This window comes from Macaca nemestrina, chromosome 5 (assembly GCF_043159975.1).
Source record: "Macaca nemestrina isolate mMacNem1 chromosome 5, mMacNem.hap1, whole genome shotgun sequence".
Taxonomy (NCBI): Eukaryota; Metazoa; Chordata; class Mammalia; order Primates; family Cercopithecidae; genus Macaca; species Macaca nemestrina.
The window spans coordinates 43,654,744-43,672,783 of record NC_092129.1 but is presented as its reverse complement, the minus strand read 5'-3'; the positions used below and the strand labels follow the sequence as shown (position 1 = coordinate 43,672,783).

The 18,040-nt window shown below is 37.8% G+C and overlaps 2 protein-coding genes across 11 annotated transcripts in view; one reads left to right on the top strand and one right to left on the bottom strand.

Moving 5' to 3' along the window:
* Positions 1–4,292, top strand: part of LOC105465718 (RALBP1 associated Eps domain containing 1) — an 87,255-nt gene extending 82,963 nt beyond the window's left edge. For all 7 annotated transcript variants that reach the window (XM_011714303.3, XM_011714299.3, XM_011714298.3 and 4 more), the window contains 3 exons: positions 656–804; positions 1,882–1,987; positions 4,021–4,292. In XM_011714303.3, the coding sequence (XP_011712605.1) occupies positions 656–804; positions 1,882–1,987; positions 4,021–4,089 (324 nt within the window). In that variant the 3' untranslated portion in view covers positions 4,090–4,292. The remainder of the gene's footprint in view (positions 1–655; positions 805–1,881; positions 1,988–4,020) is intronic.
* A 151-nt stretch (positions 4,293–4,443) lies between these two features.
* Positions 4,444–18,040, bottom strand: part of LOC105465717 (epithelial cell transforming 2 like) — a 114,415-nt gene continuing 100,818 nt past the window's right edge. For all 4 annotated transcript variants that reach the window (XM_011714293.3, XM_011714295.3, XM_011714296.3 and 1 more), the window contains 2 exons: positions 8,042–8,214; positions 4,444–6,651 (listed from right to left, as the gene is read on the bottom strand). In XM_011714293.3, the coding sequence (XP_011712595.2) occupies positions 6,524–6,651; positions 8,042–8,214 (301 nt within the window). In that variant the 3' untranslated portion in view covers positions 4,444–6,523. The remainder of the gene's footprint in view (positions 6,652–8,041; positions 8,215–18,040) is intronic.

Here is an 18,040-nt window from a genome sequence, read left to right as displayed (position 1 = left end):
TATTTTTGTCAACTCACAGCAACAAATTAAAAATATCACTTAAGAGATAGCAGTTGACTATTGTTTTTATTTATTTACAGGTAAATCAAGTTACGGTAAATGCCAAAACGCTGTTTTTTATTCTGCCGAGGGCAGATTCATAATCGCCAACAAAATGTCAACTCATTTTCAAAAGTTTTAATTACTCTGCATATTAATAGTGATGTTTTTGGTATTTTAAAGAGTTGCTTAGCTTTCCATTACTTTATAATGTTATTTTATTCATTAAGATACATGTTAGTATTTTTGAGTAAGAAATCCTATAGTCATAATACTTAGATATTTCTGGAGACTGCCTTTGTTTATTGTTGAACAGGTATATATTGATTCTGTATCATATTTATGTTAAAACTGTGAATATTAACAGTTTTGCATCAATATGTTATTCTAAAAATATTTATATTGCAGGTACATTCATGATTGTGGTATCAACTAGAAACATCTTTTCCCTCTATAATTTAAGTTAGCTCTTGCCACAAATACATAGATTTAAAGTAGGACAAGTAACTTTCAATTTTCCAAGAGCAAATGGCTTAAAGAAAGCAAATGGTGTTGCAGAGTGCTAACTATGAATGTCTTCAGAATGCTTATTATTAATGGAATTCTTGTCTTAAAGAGCAAAGGCACAACACCTCTTGCTCCACCACCTAAACCTGTTCGAAGAAGATTAAAATCAGAAGATGAATTAAGGCCAGAAGTCGATGAACATACACAAAAGACGGGTGTCTTAGCTGCTGTTCTTGCATCACAACCTTCTATTCCCAGGTAATCAAAGCTATTCCTAGGCACATTTAATTACTAGGAAGAAAAAGCACAACAATTAAAAACAATCAAACTGGGCCGGGCATGGTGGCTCACACCTGTAATAGCAGTTTGGGAGGCCGAGCTGGGCAGATCATTTGTGGTCAGGAGTTGGACCAGCCTGACTAACATGGTGAAACCCTGTCTCTGCTAAAAATACAAAAAAAAAGTTAGCCAGGTGTGGTGGTGCACACCTGTAGTCCCACCCAGCTACTCGGCAGGCTGAGGCAGGAGAATTGCTTGAACCCAGGAGGCGGAGGTTGTAGTGAGCCAAGATGGCACCGGTGCACTCCAGCCTGGGCAACAGAGCAAGACTCCATCACAAAAATAATAACAACAACAATAATCAGACTGAAATAAATTATGGTCAGACTAGTTCTTTAATTGAGCAGAGCCATGTCATGTATGAGTAGGTATTCTTCCCATGTTTCCCCTTTATTATTAAGTTGTATTCCAATTCCATTTTAACACCCTGTTTCAATAGCAGTACGTTCTTTAAACTTGATAGTTTATAGTAAAACTGGTATTTTAATTATGGTGTTCTAGACCAAGAATCAGCAGATTAACTCTTAATGGGCCAAATTCAGCTCAGCCTATGGCCTGTTTTTATATAGCCTATGAACTCAGAATGACTTGTTCTTTTTTGTAGAAGAGAGAAGAAAGAACAGAAGAGAAAAGAAAACAAAAAACTAGAATATGAGACAGAAACTATATGGCCCACAGAGCCTGAAATATGTACTGTCTGGTCTTTTACAGAAAAGGTTTGCCAGTACCTACTTTAGACTCTTTTACTTAAACTCAGGTTATTCTACAGAAGAAATTTTTTAATAATTTCTTTTTTTTTTTTTTTTTTTTTTTACCTCTCCTATAGTGCTGAAGCTTTTGGTTTATCACTGCAACTGAGCAAGTGATGTTGAGCTATGCTAGTAAGGAAAAAGATGCTCCTTTTGCTTCTCATGTTTAGAAATAGATCAGGGAGGAATAGAGAGGATTTAAGATAAATGAATGTTACAGGTTTTTTTGCCTTCTTTGTCTTCTCAGATCTGTTGGGAAAGATAAGAAAGCTATTCAGGCATCGATTAGACGCAATAAGGAAACCAACACAGTTTTGGCCAGATTGAATAGCGAATTGCAGCAACAATTAAAGGTAATATAGTTTCTGAATCTTTATAATATTCCTTATCTTAGTAAAGAAACCTAAAGAGAAGGAATGTGATCTCAGACACCTCCAAGATCACATACATAGCTCTCTTCTCTAATTTTCTAGATGCTTTGACTGTGGTTAGTTTACCCCCCACCCGCCACCACACACACACACCCTTTTTTTTTTTTTTTTTTTGAAGAGACAAGATCTCGCTCTGTCACCCTGGCAACCTGGGCTCAAGCTATCCTCCCACCTCAGCCTCCTGAGTAGCTGGGATTACTGGCTTGAGCCACTGCACCCAGGTCCTAGTTTGTCCTTTTATCAAAGACAACTCAAATTCCATTAAAGGGACTTAAACAGGCCTAAAAGAAGAAGAGAGAGGTGGCAGCAATTTCAGTCGTCTTGCATGTGGAAAGAGAAAAGGCAAGCCTTAAATAGAAATGGTGCTTATGCACAGTGTGTACTACTGTCATCTAATACCCGAGAGGAATGTGTTTGTTTTCTAGTAACTATGATTTCTTTGCTTCCCTAGAAATAAAAATTGCTCCTACTTACTCCTTCCTTACTGGGTCAAAAAAAAAATTACTCCCAGAATCACTTACGGTTCCCCAACATTATTAGGTACTCATGTCTTACAAACCAGTGGTTCTCAAACCTTAATGCATATATAGGTAATCTTGGATCATGTTAAAATGAAGATTCTGGTTTTTGTAGAGCTAAGGTGGGACCTGGGAATTCCAGGCAGTGGAGATGCTGGAGCACTACCTATCCCACTTGGAATAGAACAAAGATGAGATGAGAGTCCGTGGAAATGACAAATGAATGCAGTTAGTTCATTCTTGTAATATTCTGTTCATGCTCCTCATTTAGCATTTATTACACTGTCCTGGAATTACTATCTATGACACATTTGTCTCTCTGTCCTATTACAGTGAACTCATTGAGGGTAAGTCATAATCATTTCTGTTTAGGAAGATCATGTAATATATCATCCAAATCAAGACACTTTTGAGAGGAAAAAAAGAGGGTTGCATTATCATTATTTAGGCCAAGACACTGGATATAAACTGGGATTGTCCTAGATAAATTTATGACCATCTTGTCCCTCTCCTCAAAACCTAGTATGCTAGGCATTTGTTAAGGTCTGTTGAATGAATGATATAAACTTATGACCACTTTGTCTCTATCCCCAAAACCTAGATCATATGTTAGGCATTTGATAAACATCTATTGAATGAATGATATTCTTGTATAACTCTATGATCAAAGGAGAAGACATTTGTAGTTATATGATTATTAATTTAGTCCATTGTACAGGAAAAATGAACTTAAAGACAAGCTTAGTAGTATGTCCATGAAGATGAAAATTTTGTTAATGCATGTTTTTCTGAACCAGGGAAGACCATTGAAACAAGTATATTGAAGCTATTTTGAAAAATACTTTCTTCCTTACTTCTGAGAACAGAAAATAAGAAGTAAGGTACAAAATAGAGGTAGTTCTGGTTAAAACATGATACTGTCAATTTGAAAGAGAAAAAAAGAAAGTAAATAAGTTAGAATTTGGTGGCTAACTGAAAAGACTCCCTCAAATCAACATTGATTAAAAATTCTGAATGCAAAGTTATTATTTGGGAAACTAAAGCTCAAAATGAGATCTAGGAGTTGATATAGCCAGATGTCATCACTAGGGAAAAGAAGCTATATTAACAAATTCATCTACGGTTAATTCAGGGGCAGGCTTATTGCTAATTTCAGGTGTTAATACCTATTTGTTGCAAACACTGACTTTTCTAATAACTAGACATTCTGTTACCCTGATTTGTGTAATAAGAAAATGTGTGAAATTACTAGGATCTTTAGTATTAACATATAAAGAAACTACGTTTCTAAAGTGAAGTATACTTTTAAAATATGAATAAGCTCTCCCTTAGTCGTCTTGACAAATTTAAATTGTTTTCTGGAAGCAGAGCTATTGTTAGATATTCCTTCATTTTTCTATACTTTGAAACATAACTTGGGCTTTGCATCTTTTTCAGGATGTTCTTGAGGAGAGAATTTCCCTGGAAGTTCAACTGGAACAACTTCGACCATTCTCTCACCTATAAGCCAATTGCCGTTAACTGTGAACATACTTGTTTTTAAGTGGTTTTGGGTTCAAAGCCAATTTGGAGACCCAAACATTCAGCTCACTGCTTAACTCAACATTAAATTTTATGATTCTGTTTTGCCCTATATGTTCACCATTGTATTTAAGTATCTTTTATTTTTTAATTTCAACAATAAAAAGGTCAGGATGACGTTTTCTGGAGGGTGTGTTGTGTTTATTGGCACACTCACCTTTTCTGTTCCATAGCAGCTGGGATATGCAATGTTTCTATGGCTAATATCACACACCAATTTAATTTATAGAATGGGCTCCTCGTTTACATCTCAGTCACAGACTCAAATAAATTGTCAGTTTGTCCTTTTATGTTTGTTTAATATTTTACATAAAGCGTCTATTCCATAAAAATCTTCAGAAAGAGTTTCCCATTTAATTTTTGATTTTAAAGAATTATATTGGATAAGGCGGTTTTCACCATAAGCTAATTTACTCTCTGCAGCTGTCTGCATTCTTCACAAATCATGTGTTACGTTCAAGCCTCTTTTACATGTCAACTTGTGACAAATATAAACGTCAGATTTTATATTTCCCTTGTAGAAATGTGATCAACTTCATTAGCGACTTATAACTATTTTATGTGAGATTGAATAATTCAGCATTCATGTAAACTTATGAAATAGGTATGAGTAATGGCCTTTGTTAATTTTTTTAAGTATTGTTTTAAAACTTCTGAGGATATCAGTTATTCACAAAATAAAGGGAAATTCCTTAAGATTTCTAGTTTACCTTTAGCCATCTTGCCACTCATTCTTTTGCTATACAAACAAGTTTTTCCTATTAATGAGTTTCTGGAGTGTGCCTTATTCAGGACAATATGCTGTTTTAGATTTTGTTTAATATTATATGATATATACATTTTGATCCATTGCTAACAGCAGATATTCCCTTTAAGAGTTATTCTGTCTATAGGATCATAGTTGTTAAACTGCATGGATATATCTTGGCAGAATCAGAAGTGTGGTTTTACACCAATAAAACAGCATAATATTTTAACTTTTGCTCATCTTTTTAACAACAATTTAAAGTTTTAAGAAATAGAAGGTTTTGTATATTCATTTCTGAAAGAAAAATTGTTTAAATACTATAGATTCACCATCCTAAACTGTACCGATAGATTTGTTACTATAAACAAGAATATGAAGAACAAGGAAAACTGACAACCTCAAGCTTCCAAGATTAATATAATTTTTACCTAGCGATATCTAGGTAAAAATATACATCAGCTAAAGTTTCCAAGTGGCCATCAGTATGGCTTTAGTTGTTAAATAATCAGATTAAAGCATTAAAGGCCCAGGAAACTACTCAACACCTATTTTTCAGTGTCTTTGTTTTAAAAGAAACAGTTTTACTTAGCTGCATTTCATTACAAGCAACTTTTGCTGTTTCCATTTATTTTTGTTCTTTAAAATTTGCTTTTTAACAATAGCCTTCTAATTTAAACAATGTCAAAAATATTTTTAAAGCTTCTTAGAGTTTAGCCTTGCAATAAATAACACTTAAAAATTATAGAAAACTTTTTTAGCACTTGGAAGCAGTACATCTTTAATGCTGTCTAGAGGAGTACATCCGTATATGTATGACAAGTTTTTGAGTAAATTGTCCTTTGTATTTCTTGTCTTTTTTTTTTTTTTTTTTTTTTTTTTGAGACAGAGGTTTACTCTTGTCACCCAGGCTGGAGTGCAGTGGAGCCATCTCAGCTCACTGCAACCTCCACCTCCTGGGTACAAGTGATTCTTCTCCTGCCTCAGCCTCACAAATAGCTGGGACTATAGGTGTGTGCCACCATGCCTGGCTAATTTTGTATTTTTAGTAGAGACGGGGTTTCTCCATGTTGGTGAGACTGGTCTCAAACTCCTGACCCCAGGTGATATGCCGCCTTGGCCTCCCAAAGTGCTGGGATTACAGACGTGAGGCACCACGCACAGCCCTCTTATCCATATTTTAAATCAATAACTGTTTCATGAAAATGTTAAAAATGGTAAATCACCAACAAATTAAAATATTTTTCTAGACTGATCACTTAAGAAAACTTTCATTCTGCTTTTTGCATTAGATCATAAAACAAAGCTTTATACAATGTGCTTGCTCTGTCTTACGTTTCATCACATCACATTACTCCAAATAATATTATCCATGAAATATAGCTACTAAAAGAAGTAATTGAAAATTTTGAACTCAAAATGTACTTACACATTCTACATAAGTGAGCACAAATGATAAAGTTTAAAAGTTGGAAAGATCCTATGGGTCATCTTAGTTTATCTCATCATCCATGACAGTTACTCTGTTTCTTACTGGATATTTTGGAACAGAAAATACATGTTGTCTGTCTTTGCTGGGGAGAATTGGCACCCTTGAAGTTTTCAAGTTTGGTCTCACTTCTCCATACTGCTTTTGATTGCATTTCTAAGTACTGACAGCCATAGGAACTTCTCATCCTCTACTTCTGTAGCACAAATCCATTTATATTTTGGACCTTGAAGAATAAATGCATTCTTGACATCTGTAAAAGCATTTGAGATACACTAATTAATCCTTGCAGGTAGCAATCAAAATGAGAAAAAATGTTAATACTCAAAAGTCATCATCTTTGAGAATTTTAAAACCTAAAAAGAAATACATATCCAGTGTAGAATATAACTTCCTAAAATTACTAAATAATTCAAATGCAGTGTAAAATAATGTCTATATTACAGTTATTGTAATTACAATTATTTTAAAGATTAAAGGATAGATGATGTAATGTTTTTTAATTCCTTGTCTCAATGACTGCAGAAGGAACTGGAATCAGTAACAGTCTTTACTGATAGTTATTATAAATAAAGATGCTAAGAGCTAGACCTGGACGACCTCAGTATGAGAACCAATGACAGAATCAAGTCAGCTACTTAGCTGAATGCCCACTATTAGGTCACTTAACAATGTTTTGACGTAGGTCACAGCTGATTGTCATGGGAAGGGAACTGAAGGAGACATGTTTCATACGCTAACCATACCCAGTGTTGATAGGTAACTAAGCCTTTTTAACCTGAGTTTGTATTCTAGGTGGAAATACTCATTTTTTCTCAGGCTCAGATTTAGAATGGGGCTGAAGCCATTGGGAAATAGGCCTTTTGTTTAGTTTGGTACTTCTGTAAGTAGTAGGGTCTTGGGTTCCAACTTTAACTTTAAGTTCTGTCTTGACATGCAGTGAAAAACATTGGAATGAGAGATGTTACATTCAGACTGTCTGGCCTAACAGATATAGGAATAAGATAAAGATCCTTTTAAGCTTGGGAAGTAAAATATAGGATAATAACTAATAAAAATAGGTACAGTGGGTTTAAGTAGGACTTCGTTTTTGTGACAAAATGATACTTCTATTGGAATTATTGTGAGTGAAGTGTTTAGTTTACCAAGCATCCTTTGCATATCTGTGGATTCCTTTATGTAACAACTCCCAGCTTAGATGCAAACTTAAGGAAGAAAAGGTTATGTCAAATATGTAATAATCACTTAGTCCTAGTAGAATGGGAAAGTAATAGATAAAAATTTAAAATATGCTTTAAGACTGTAGCATCTTCAGACAGTGTAGAATAATGGTTGAGAACTCCAGCTCTCATGTCACTGCTTCAAAGAACTCATGGTAATATGGGGCATTGCCTCCCTTTGTGATTTTTGAAAGCTGTTTTCCTAACATCTAAGGTTCATGTCTGAATGCCAGAAGTCCTGTCTTTAACTATTTCAGAGGCAGATGAAAGTTTACATTGTTTAATGAAATTCTAATATTGGGGGAATTATTTGCAACCTGGTAAATTATAATTCCAGTCCTTTTTCTACTATTCTATTAAAGAGCTTTACATTATATAGCTTTTTGAAGGTATCTGTCTCTTGGAAGGAAAAAAAATACATACACTTGGAATCTGGAATATTTTCTATGAGTAACCGATGAAGGGCCACTGATGCAATGAACTGGTAGGTTGTTTTTGAAGTCCTCTCAAATGGAGTATGAGATGTGCCCCGACTAGAAACGAGCAGTGCATCATTGAAGAGGAAAAGGCTGAGATCATGGATGTGTTCATAGAGCCTGTGTTAAAATGGAGAAGGTGCAGTTTTAATACATAACATACGTGCTTTATTACATAGTTAACCATCTTGAAATTGTTAAGTCACTAGTCAAGGTTTTTACCCCACTACTGACATTTTGAATGGCTGGTTGAAGTTCTCAGTATAATATTCCTCCCGATGTGATTCGCCCCTCTTGTGTCTCTGAGGTCAGGTCAGTACTGTGGGCCCTCAGGGCTCCTGGTGGAGTGCTTTGAGTTTGTCCATGGGATAAGTATTTGGTAATCCATGTGGGAAAAGAAACACTGACTTTCCCTTCTTTATGAAATGAATTATATCTGTGTTGGTAAATTTTTGTCAGTGTTGGTATTTTGATGTATTTGGGCAATCTGAAGAAAATAAGTCTTTGTTTTGTTTCACCTTTAAGGATAACAAGGCCTGGCGCAGCGGCTCACACCTGTAATCCTAGCACTTTGAGAGGCCGAGGCAGGCTGACTACTAGGTCAGGAGTTCCAATACCAGCCTGGCCAACATAGTGAAACCACATCTCTACTAAAAATACAAAAATTAGCCAAGCATGGTGGTGCGCACCTGTAGTCCTAGCTACTTGGGAGGCTGAGACGAGAATCACTTGAACCCGGGAGTCGGAGATTGGAGTGAGCTAAGATTGCATCACTGCACTCCAGCCTGGGCGACAGAGCAAGACTCCGTCTCTAAAAAAAAAAAAGGATAACAAGTTGGGGTAGAGAGAAACACAAGAACTAATTTGGCATGAGGTGTATTAATAGGAGAAAAAAGCATTTAACCACTATGTAGAAGTAAATACAAAAATTTTTACTTTTGATTGGAAAGTAGTAGATAACCTAATATAGTTCATCAGTTTGAAAGGTAAAAATTAAATAGTTCTTTGTTTTTGCTGAGGTTGCTACCATGGTCAACTGTAGGCATATTTATCAAGGAGTAAAATTTGTTGTCCTCAACCTCCCATCTGTTATCCTCTACTTTTCTGTCATTGGAGCGAGATTGCTGTGTTGGCAGGCCTCACTCTGCTCTAGTGTGGGTTATCTGTCCTGTGGGGGTGAGTGGTGATAGCCTGGGAGGAGCTTGGGGAAACCCACCCCACCTTCCAATTCCCCCCGACCAGGGGTGGCTAAGTGAAGCAAACTAAATGTTTTAATAGAGGATAATTGTTTTCCTGTCAGAAGCATCAAGGAACCCTCAGGAAGTTACTCTAATGAAGACTCCATATATTTATGCTTGTTTGGGTCTCTTATTTTTCATATTCACCATTTTTGTTTGATTTTTACATTGTCAGTTTAGAACATAAAGTATTACAAAATGCTTAAGTGACATCAGTCCCTGCTATTGGCTTTTATTTAGCGTACCTCTTTCCCCCTCCACTTTTCCACATAGCACGACCTCACCTGTCTTCACTCAGATCACCCAAGTTATCAACCTAGTACATTTCCACTCTTTTGTACTTGCCCAGGTAAACACATACACACACACACACACACACACACACACGCACACGTATCTATGTACAGGAAAGGTTATCTTACAAAAATGCTAAGATTTTCCCTACTCTTTTCTTGCTTTTCTCACTCAGCAATGGAAATCACTTCAAGTTAATGGATAGGACTTTTATTCCTTCCTTTTAATGGCTAACCAGTACTTCATGGTGTGGGTACAACATCATTTATTCAACTCTTCCCCTATTGATGGGTGTTCTCCTTTGATGGACATTTGCTTTGTTAAGAGGCTTGGGTCCCCTCCTTTTATTCCCTCCCTCTCTCTCTTCATTTGTTTTTTTCTCCATTGCCACTGTGAATGTTGCAATGAGCAGATTTCTTACATAGAAACAAAGTCCTAATATTTGTTCTGTCAGATACAATTCCTGAGAGTAGGATGGATTGGCCAAAGGCTACACGGAGTCCCCCCTTATTTATGGTTTCTCTTTCCACAGATAAACCTTTACATAACTTTTATTACTTTATGTCATCATAATTGTTCTATTTTATTAAGTAATCTCTTATGGTACCTAATCTTTAAACTTTATCATATGTATGAATGTATAGCAAAAAATGTGATATTATAGGGCTCAGTACTGTGAGGTTTCAGCCATCTACTGGGGGTCTTAAAAGGTATTTTCATAGATAAGGGGGGACTGCTGTGTATATTTTTATCAAATACCTCCAGGTTGTTCTTCATAAAAGCTGCTATAATTCATATTTAAAACTATATGGTAATAGCTTTAATTTGCTTCTGATTTACTTGGTGATTTTGTTAAAATGCAAATTTTGATTGAATAGAGCTAGGGTGGCCTGAGAATTCTGCATTTCTGGCACGCTCCCTGGTGATGCTGAGTCCACAGATCTGCGGGACACACTTTGAGTAGTAAGGCACTTCAGTCATTTATTAGTTACAGCTATGCCTAAGAACTGGGCAAAGGACTTCATCAGGTAGTTTAAAAATGTCCAAGAGTTCCATGTTTCAGGTTCAGCTACTTGGACAGTGTTAGGAAGTAGGAGTTGTTTTAGGTGTGTGGATCAATGGAAACAGTGGTCACCCAGCCACTAGAGCTAGCTCTTTCTTTCAAACATTTTCTTCTGTCTTTGGTTACGATTTAGGCTGGGAAGAGTGGGGTGCTTCACATTTACTGATATCTTGCAAAAAATATTTCTAGATCAAGTCAATAGGTTATTCTGAAAATAAAGGAATGAATAGAACTAAGGATGAGGGAGAGTGGAAGCAAGAAAGGCAGGGGGTGCATTTTAAGTCTGTGTGATGGGCAGTATGTGGTGAGTAGCCATTTTGAATAGGCGAAAGAATTCTACCATAGTCTTACTTTTTGCGGGAGAGGGGGAGCAATATTTTTTTTTACCATATCCATAAGAACAATTATGTCTCCTATCATAGAAGTTTAGAAAACTGTTCAAATCTGTAATAAAACTGCTGTATCCAAATATCAGGAAAGATGCCAACAGAGTGCTTTGAAGAAGTAGCATTCAAAGAGGTACTTGCTTTGGTAAATTGATGTTCAGTTTTTTCCTTTGGAAGGGATCACACTGATATTAGAGGTGAATGAAAGAGAATTCCAGTTTTGTGGCCCACTTGGACCAGGTAGATGGTTGGCCCAGGGAGGGGATGGAGCAGCCATACTAACTTGAGCTTAGAATTGAGCCTTTTGTATTCCGAGGACATGAGTGAGGGAAAGAAACACACAAAGAGGTTATTATTTCAATCTGATTCTGAGAGGGCTATTTTATATATGATTTTTATCTAGAAAAACTTTTCAAAAGCCATTTACTAAATTAAGCCCCTCAAGATCTCCAACAATGTTTATCCACAGACCAAACACCAAAAACTCTAAAAATTTAACAGTTCCTCTAAATATGCAAAAGCAAATACAGTCATCCCTTGATATCCATGGGGAATGTGTTCCAGGACCTCCTGCAAATACCAAAATCTGAGGATGCTTGGTATTTTCATATAATCTCTCTAAATCATTTATCTAATACAATGTAAACACTATGTGAATACTTATACCGTATGAGGTTTTTATTTGTTTGTTTTAATTGTATTTATTTTTTAATGTTTTCCATCCTCAGTTGAACCCATGGGTGTGGAGCCTACAGATAATCCCAGCCACTTGGGAAGCTGAGGCAAGAGAATCGCTTAACCCAGGAGACGGAGGTTGCAGTTAGCCGAGATCACGCCATTGCACTCCAGCCTGGGCAACAAGAGTGAAACTCTCTCAAAAAGAGAGTTTCGGTACATGGACAACAGCAGGTCATCAGCTCCACTGTGAGCTGACCTGAGTCGAAACTGTTTATCACCCAGCCTGGTGGATCACAGTGGCGTTGGGGGTCCCCAGAATGAGTCAATTCTGGACCAAAGTCTAGTACCCTTGAGAAGCCTGAGTATGTTTTCTCTAACGCATAGTTACCTGCTAAATGACTGTAGATCCCTTTGGGGGAAGCTAAGAGGAAAGTTTACAGTATGTCTTTTTGGCAGTATAATAGGATATTTCCCCAAGGAAAATCGGCCTGGGAAGTGGATGGCTCTATTTGATGAACAAGGCCAGGCCTCTGTTCACCAGTCCTGCACCACTTTTGTACCTTTGGTAAGACTCCGTTGGAAGAAAAAAAGCATGCTTAAAAATCAGCAAGCTTTGGCCACGTGCAGTGGCTCCTGCCTGTAATCCCAGCACTTTGGGAGGCCAAGTTGGGAGGATCATCTGAGCCCAGGAATTCAAGACCAGCCTGGCCAGTGTGGCAAGACCCCATCTCATTAAGGGAAAAAAAAAAAATCAGCAAGTTTAAAATCACAGACATGAAAATCGGTGTTTATGATAAAAACAATAATACAGAAGTTCCAAGGTACAAAATATATTCTAAAAGTTTAACATACCCAAAATAATGGTCCATGTCCCCAGAGGAACAAATTGCCCTCTGAATTTCCCAGCTCTTAAAATGACTGTATGACTTCATTTCTATTTTAAATTTCATTTAGAATGCAAACACTCGTTCTTTCTGTGTCATAGTTATTGTCTGTTATTTGTGGCCAGGTGCAGTGGCTCACACATGGCCAAGATGGGTGGATCACTTGAGGCCGGGATTTCAAGATGAGCCTGGCCAATATGGTGAAACCCCATCTCTACTAAAAATACACAAAAAAATTAGCTGGGCGTGATGGCATGCCCCTGTACTTCAAGCTATTTTGGGAGGCTGAGGCACGAGAATCGCTTGAACCCGGGAGGCAGAGGTTGTAGTGAGTTGAGATCGCACCGCTGCACTCCAGCCTGGGCAACAGAAGGAGACTCTGTCTCAGAAAAAGAAAAATATGTATTTGTTCAGTAATTGTTACTATGTTAGATTATTATAAGGAAGACTTGGTTCACCTTTCTGCCTCCTGTTCTAATCACTGGAAACAGCATTGCCTGTGCACCGAGAGACCTGGTTCTAAATTCCAAGACCAGCACTTAACTCTGTGACTTCAGGCAACTTAAGCCAGATTGCCCACCCATAACATGGTTCCTGTCCTACCTGCCTCATCAGGTAATTGTAATTAAATCTATCAAATGAGAGAAGTTAACATATGGTAAAGAGTAAAGCCTTATATGAGTTGGTACTGTATGTATAAATACAAGCAGAGTATATTTCCTCTAAGTAAAAATTCCTGGTAGAAATGGGGATGGCATTCCTTGAGTTTTATGTGATTTTCTAAAATGACAGAAAACAAGGTTGCAGGCTAAGTATTGTGTGATATCTTTTGGAATATGAGCCTGTTTGCATTTACCTAATTTCAAAACTTTTTTTTCCCCCCGTAGAGACGGGGTCTCACTATGTTGCCTAGGCTGGTCTAGAACTCCTGACCTCAAGTGATCCTCCCACCTCAGCCTTCCAAAGTGCTGGGATTACAGGAATGAGCCACCACACTATTCAAATAAATATTTGAAATTACATTCAAATTTATTAGCAAATAATATAAATGTCATCACTGAGACAGTGTCATTGACCTAAAAGGAAGAAGCTGAGGCAAAATCAATATAAGTAGAGTTTATTTGGGCTAAGCTTGGAGACTGCAACCCTGGAGCATAGATTCAGTTACCAGGAATATACACCCCAATTAGTAGCATTTACAAGTGGATTTTTAAAGAAAAAGAAGAGGCAGTTCCAGAGTTGTTTATCAAGATTTTACACTAAAATAGCACAAACTATTGATTGACTATAATTGTTCTTTGTCTATGATTTCCAGTAATGTGAAGATAATGGGTGAGGCAGCCTAGGAACAATTGCCCCCAGGCAAGCATGGATGGGGAGGTGTGACTGAAGTCCCATACTCATGTCTCTCTGGGCCTGGTAAATTTTTCATACCTCATACCTCATAGCTTAGAGCAGTGCCTATTTAAATATAAATATACCTCACAATTAGAGCATAAAATGATCTTGGATTATCCTAAATCTTCAAAGTATTCTCATTTGTTGTCCAAGTACTGAAGACCGAAATCTATTTTGTAATAACTAGACCTCCAGCTTCCAGTCCACATGTAAAGAGCTTGGAAGTTGCAGGCCAGGTGTGGTAGTTCACGCCTGTAATCCCAGCATTTTGGGAGGCTGAGGCGGGCGGATCACAAAGTCAAGAGATTAAGACCATCTTGGCCAACATGGTGAAACCCCATCTCTACTAAAAATACAAAAATTAGCTGGGTGTGGTGGCACGCGCCTGTAGTCCCAGCTACATGGGAAGCTGAGACAGGCGAATTGCTTGAACCTGGGAGGCAGAGGTTGCAGTGAGCTGAGACTGTGCCACTGCACTCTAGCCTGGCAACAGAGCTAGACTTCATCTCAAAAAATAATAATAATAATTTTTAAAAAAAAGAGCTTGGAAGTTGCCAATTCTGTCCTCACAACAACAACAACAAGTAGCTGAAGAACTCAGAATCAACCGCTTTTCTCCGATCCATTATAGAATTGAAGTTATCAACCCAAAAGCTGGAATGATAGGCTGCTACAGAGAATCAAAGCTTATCAGAAACAGAAATTGCCTGTATGGAGTAAGGATGCTTGAAGGGTATTGGATTAACTACTAGAGTGTAGACTAGCTTTAGCATTTAATAACTCTGGGCTTGCACACTGGTGTGAGTTTTGCCTCTAGGAGCCTTCCAGATTCTTGCAATGAAGAGCTAATAAAAAATTTCCTTTTCCCGGCTGGGCGCAGTGGCTCATGCCTGTAATCCCAGTACTTTGGGAGGCTGAGGCAGGTGGATCATTACAGGTCAGGAGTTCAAGACCAGCCTGGCCAACATGGTAAAAACCCCATCTCTACTAAAAATACAAAAATGAGCCGAGCAGTAGTGGCGTGCACCCGTAATCCCAGTTACTCAGGAGACTGAGGCGGGAGAATCCCTTGAGGCTGAGAGGCGGAGGTTGTGGTGAACTGGAGCTCAGGCCACTGCATTCCAGTCTGGGTGAAAGAGTGAGACCCTGTCTCAAAAAAAACCCAAATATATATATTTCTATGAATACATATAATATACAATATTCTTGCATGGTGGGGAGGAGAAAAGTACCATTTTGAAATATGCCCAGAGTACTTTGTTCTTTTTTTTATTTTTTTATTTTTTATTTATTGTTTATTTTTTATTATACTTTAAGTTCTAGGGTACATGTGGATAACGTGCAGGTTTGTTACATATGTATACCTGTGCCATGTTGGCGTGCTGCACCCATCAACTCGTCAGCACCCATCAACTCATCATTTACATCAGGTATAACTCCCAATGCAATCCCTCCCCCCTCCCCCCCCCCACCGTGATAGGCCCCGGTGTGTGATGTTCCCCTTCCCGAGTCCAAGTGATCTCATTGTTCAGTTCCTACCTATGAGTGAGAACATGCGGTGTTTGGTTTTCTGTTCTTGCGATAGTTTGCTGAGAATGATGGTTTCCAGCTGCATCCATGTCCCTACAAAGGACACAAACTCATCCTTTTTTATGACTGCATAGTATTCCATGGTGTATATGTGCCACATTTTCTTAATCCAGTCTGTCACTGACGGACATTTGGGTTGATTCCAAGTCTTTGCTATTGTGAATAGTGCTGCAATGAACATACGTGTGCATGTGTCTTTATAGCAGCATGATTTATAATCCTTTGGGTATATAGCCAGTAATGGGATGGCTGGGTCATATGGTATTTCTAGTTCTAGATCCTTGAGGAGTCGCCATACTATTTTGCATAATGGTTGAACTAGTTTACAGTCCCACCAATAGTGTAAAAGTGTTCCTGTTTCTCCACATCCTCTCCAGCACCTTTTGTTTCCTGACTTTTTAATGATTGCCATTCTAACTGGTGTGAGATGGTATCTCATTGTGGTTTTGATTTGCATTTCTCTGATGGCCAGTGATGATGAGCATGTTTTCATGTGTCTGTTGGCTGTATGAATATCTTCTTTTGAGAACTGTCTGTTCATATCCTTTGCCCACTTTTCGACGGGGTTGTTTGTTTTTTTCTTGTAAATTTGTTTGAGTTCTTTGTAGGTTCTGGATATTAACCCTTTGTCAAATGAGTAGATTGCAAAAATTTTCTCCCATTCTGTAGGTTGCCTGTTCACCCTGATGGTAGTTTCTTTTGCTCTGCAGAAGCTCTTCAGTTTAATTAGATCCCATTTGTCAATTTTGGCTTTTGTTGCCATTGCTTTTGGTGTTTTAGACATGAAGTCTTTGCCCATGCCTATGTCCTGAATGGTATTACCTAGGTTTTCTTCTAGGGTTTTTATGGTATTAGGTCTAACATTTAAGTCTCTAATCCATCTTGAATTAATTTTCGTATAAGGAGTAAGGAAAGGGTCCAGTTTCAGCTTTCCACTTATGGCTAGCCAATTTTCCCAGCACCATTTATTTAATAGGGAATCCTTTCCCCATTTCTTGTTTTTCTGAGGTTTGTCAAAGATCAGATGGCTGTAGATGTGTGGTATTATTTCTGAGGACTCTGTTCTGTTCCATTGGTCTATATCTCTGTTTTGGTACCAGTACCATGCTGTTTTGGTTACTGTAGCCTTGTAGTATAGTTTGAAGTCAGGTAGCGTGATGCCTCCAGCTTTGTTCTTTTGACTTAGGATTGTCTTGGTGATGCGGGCTCTTTTTTGGTTCCACATGAACTTTAAAGCAGTTTTTTCCAATTCTGTGAAGAAAGTCATTGGTAGCTTGATGGGGATGGCATTGAATCTATAAATTACCTTGGGCAGTATGGCCATTTTCACGATATTGATTCTTCCTATCCATGAGCATGGTATGTTCTTCCATTTGTTTGTGTCCTCTTTTATTTCACTGAGCAGTGGTTTGTAGTTCTCCTTGAAGAAGTCCTTTACATCCCTAGTAAGTTGGATTCCTAGGTATTTCATTCTCTTTGAAGCAATTGTGAATGGAAGTTCATTCATGATTTGGCTCTCTGTCTGTTACTGGTGTATAAGAATGCTTGTGATTTTTGCACATTAATTTTGTATCCTGAGACTTTGCTGAAGTTTCTTATCAGTTTAAGGAGATTTTGGGCTGAGACAATGGGGTTTTCTAAATATACAATCATGTCATCTGCAAACAGTGACAATTTGACTTCCTCTTTTCCTAACTGAATACCCTTTATTTCTTTCTCTTGCCTGATTGCCCTGCACAGAACTTCCAACACTATGTTGAACAGGAGTGGTGAGAGAGGGCATCCCTGTCTTGTGCCAGTTTTCAAAGGGAATGCTTCCAGTTTTTGCCCATTCAGTATGATATTGGCTGTGGGTTTGTCATAAATAGCTCTTATTATTTTGAGATATATTCCATCAATACCGAATTTATTGAGTGTTTTTAGCATGAAGGGCTGTTGAATTTTGTCAAAGGCCTTTTCTGCATCTATTGAGATAATCATGTGGTTTTTGTCTTTGGTTCTGTTTATATGCTGGATTACATTTATTGACTTGCGTATGTTGAACCAGCCTTGCATCCCAGGGATGAAGCCCACTTGATCATGGTGGATAAGCTTTTTGATGTGCTGCTGGATCCGGTTTGCCAGTATTTTATTGAGGATTTTTGCATCGATGTTCATCAGGGATATTGGTCTAAAATTCTCTTTTTTTGTTGTGTCTCTGCCAGGCTTTGGTATCAGGATGATGTTGGCCTCATAAAATGAGTTAGGGAGGATTCCCTCTTTTTCTGTTGATTGGAATAGTTTCAGAAGGAATGGTACCAGTTCTTCTTTGTACCTCTGGTAGAATTCGACTGTTAATCCATCTGGTCCTGGGCTTTTTATGGTTGGTAGGCTATTAATTATTGCCTCAATATCAGAGCCTGCTATTGGTCTATT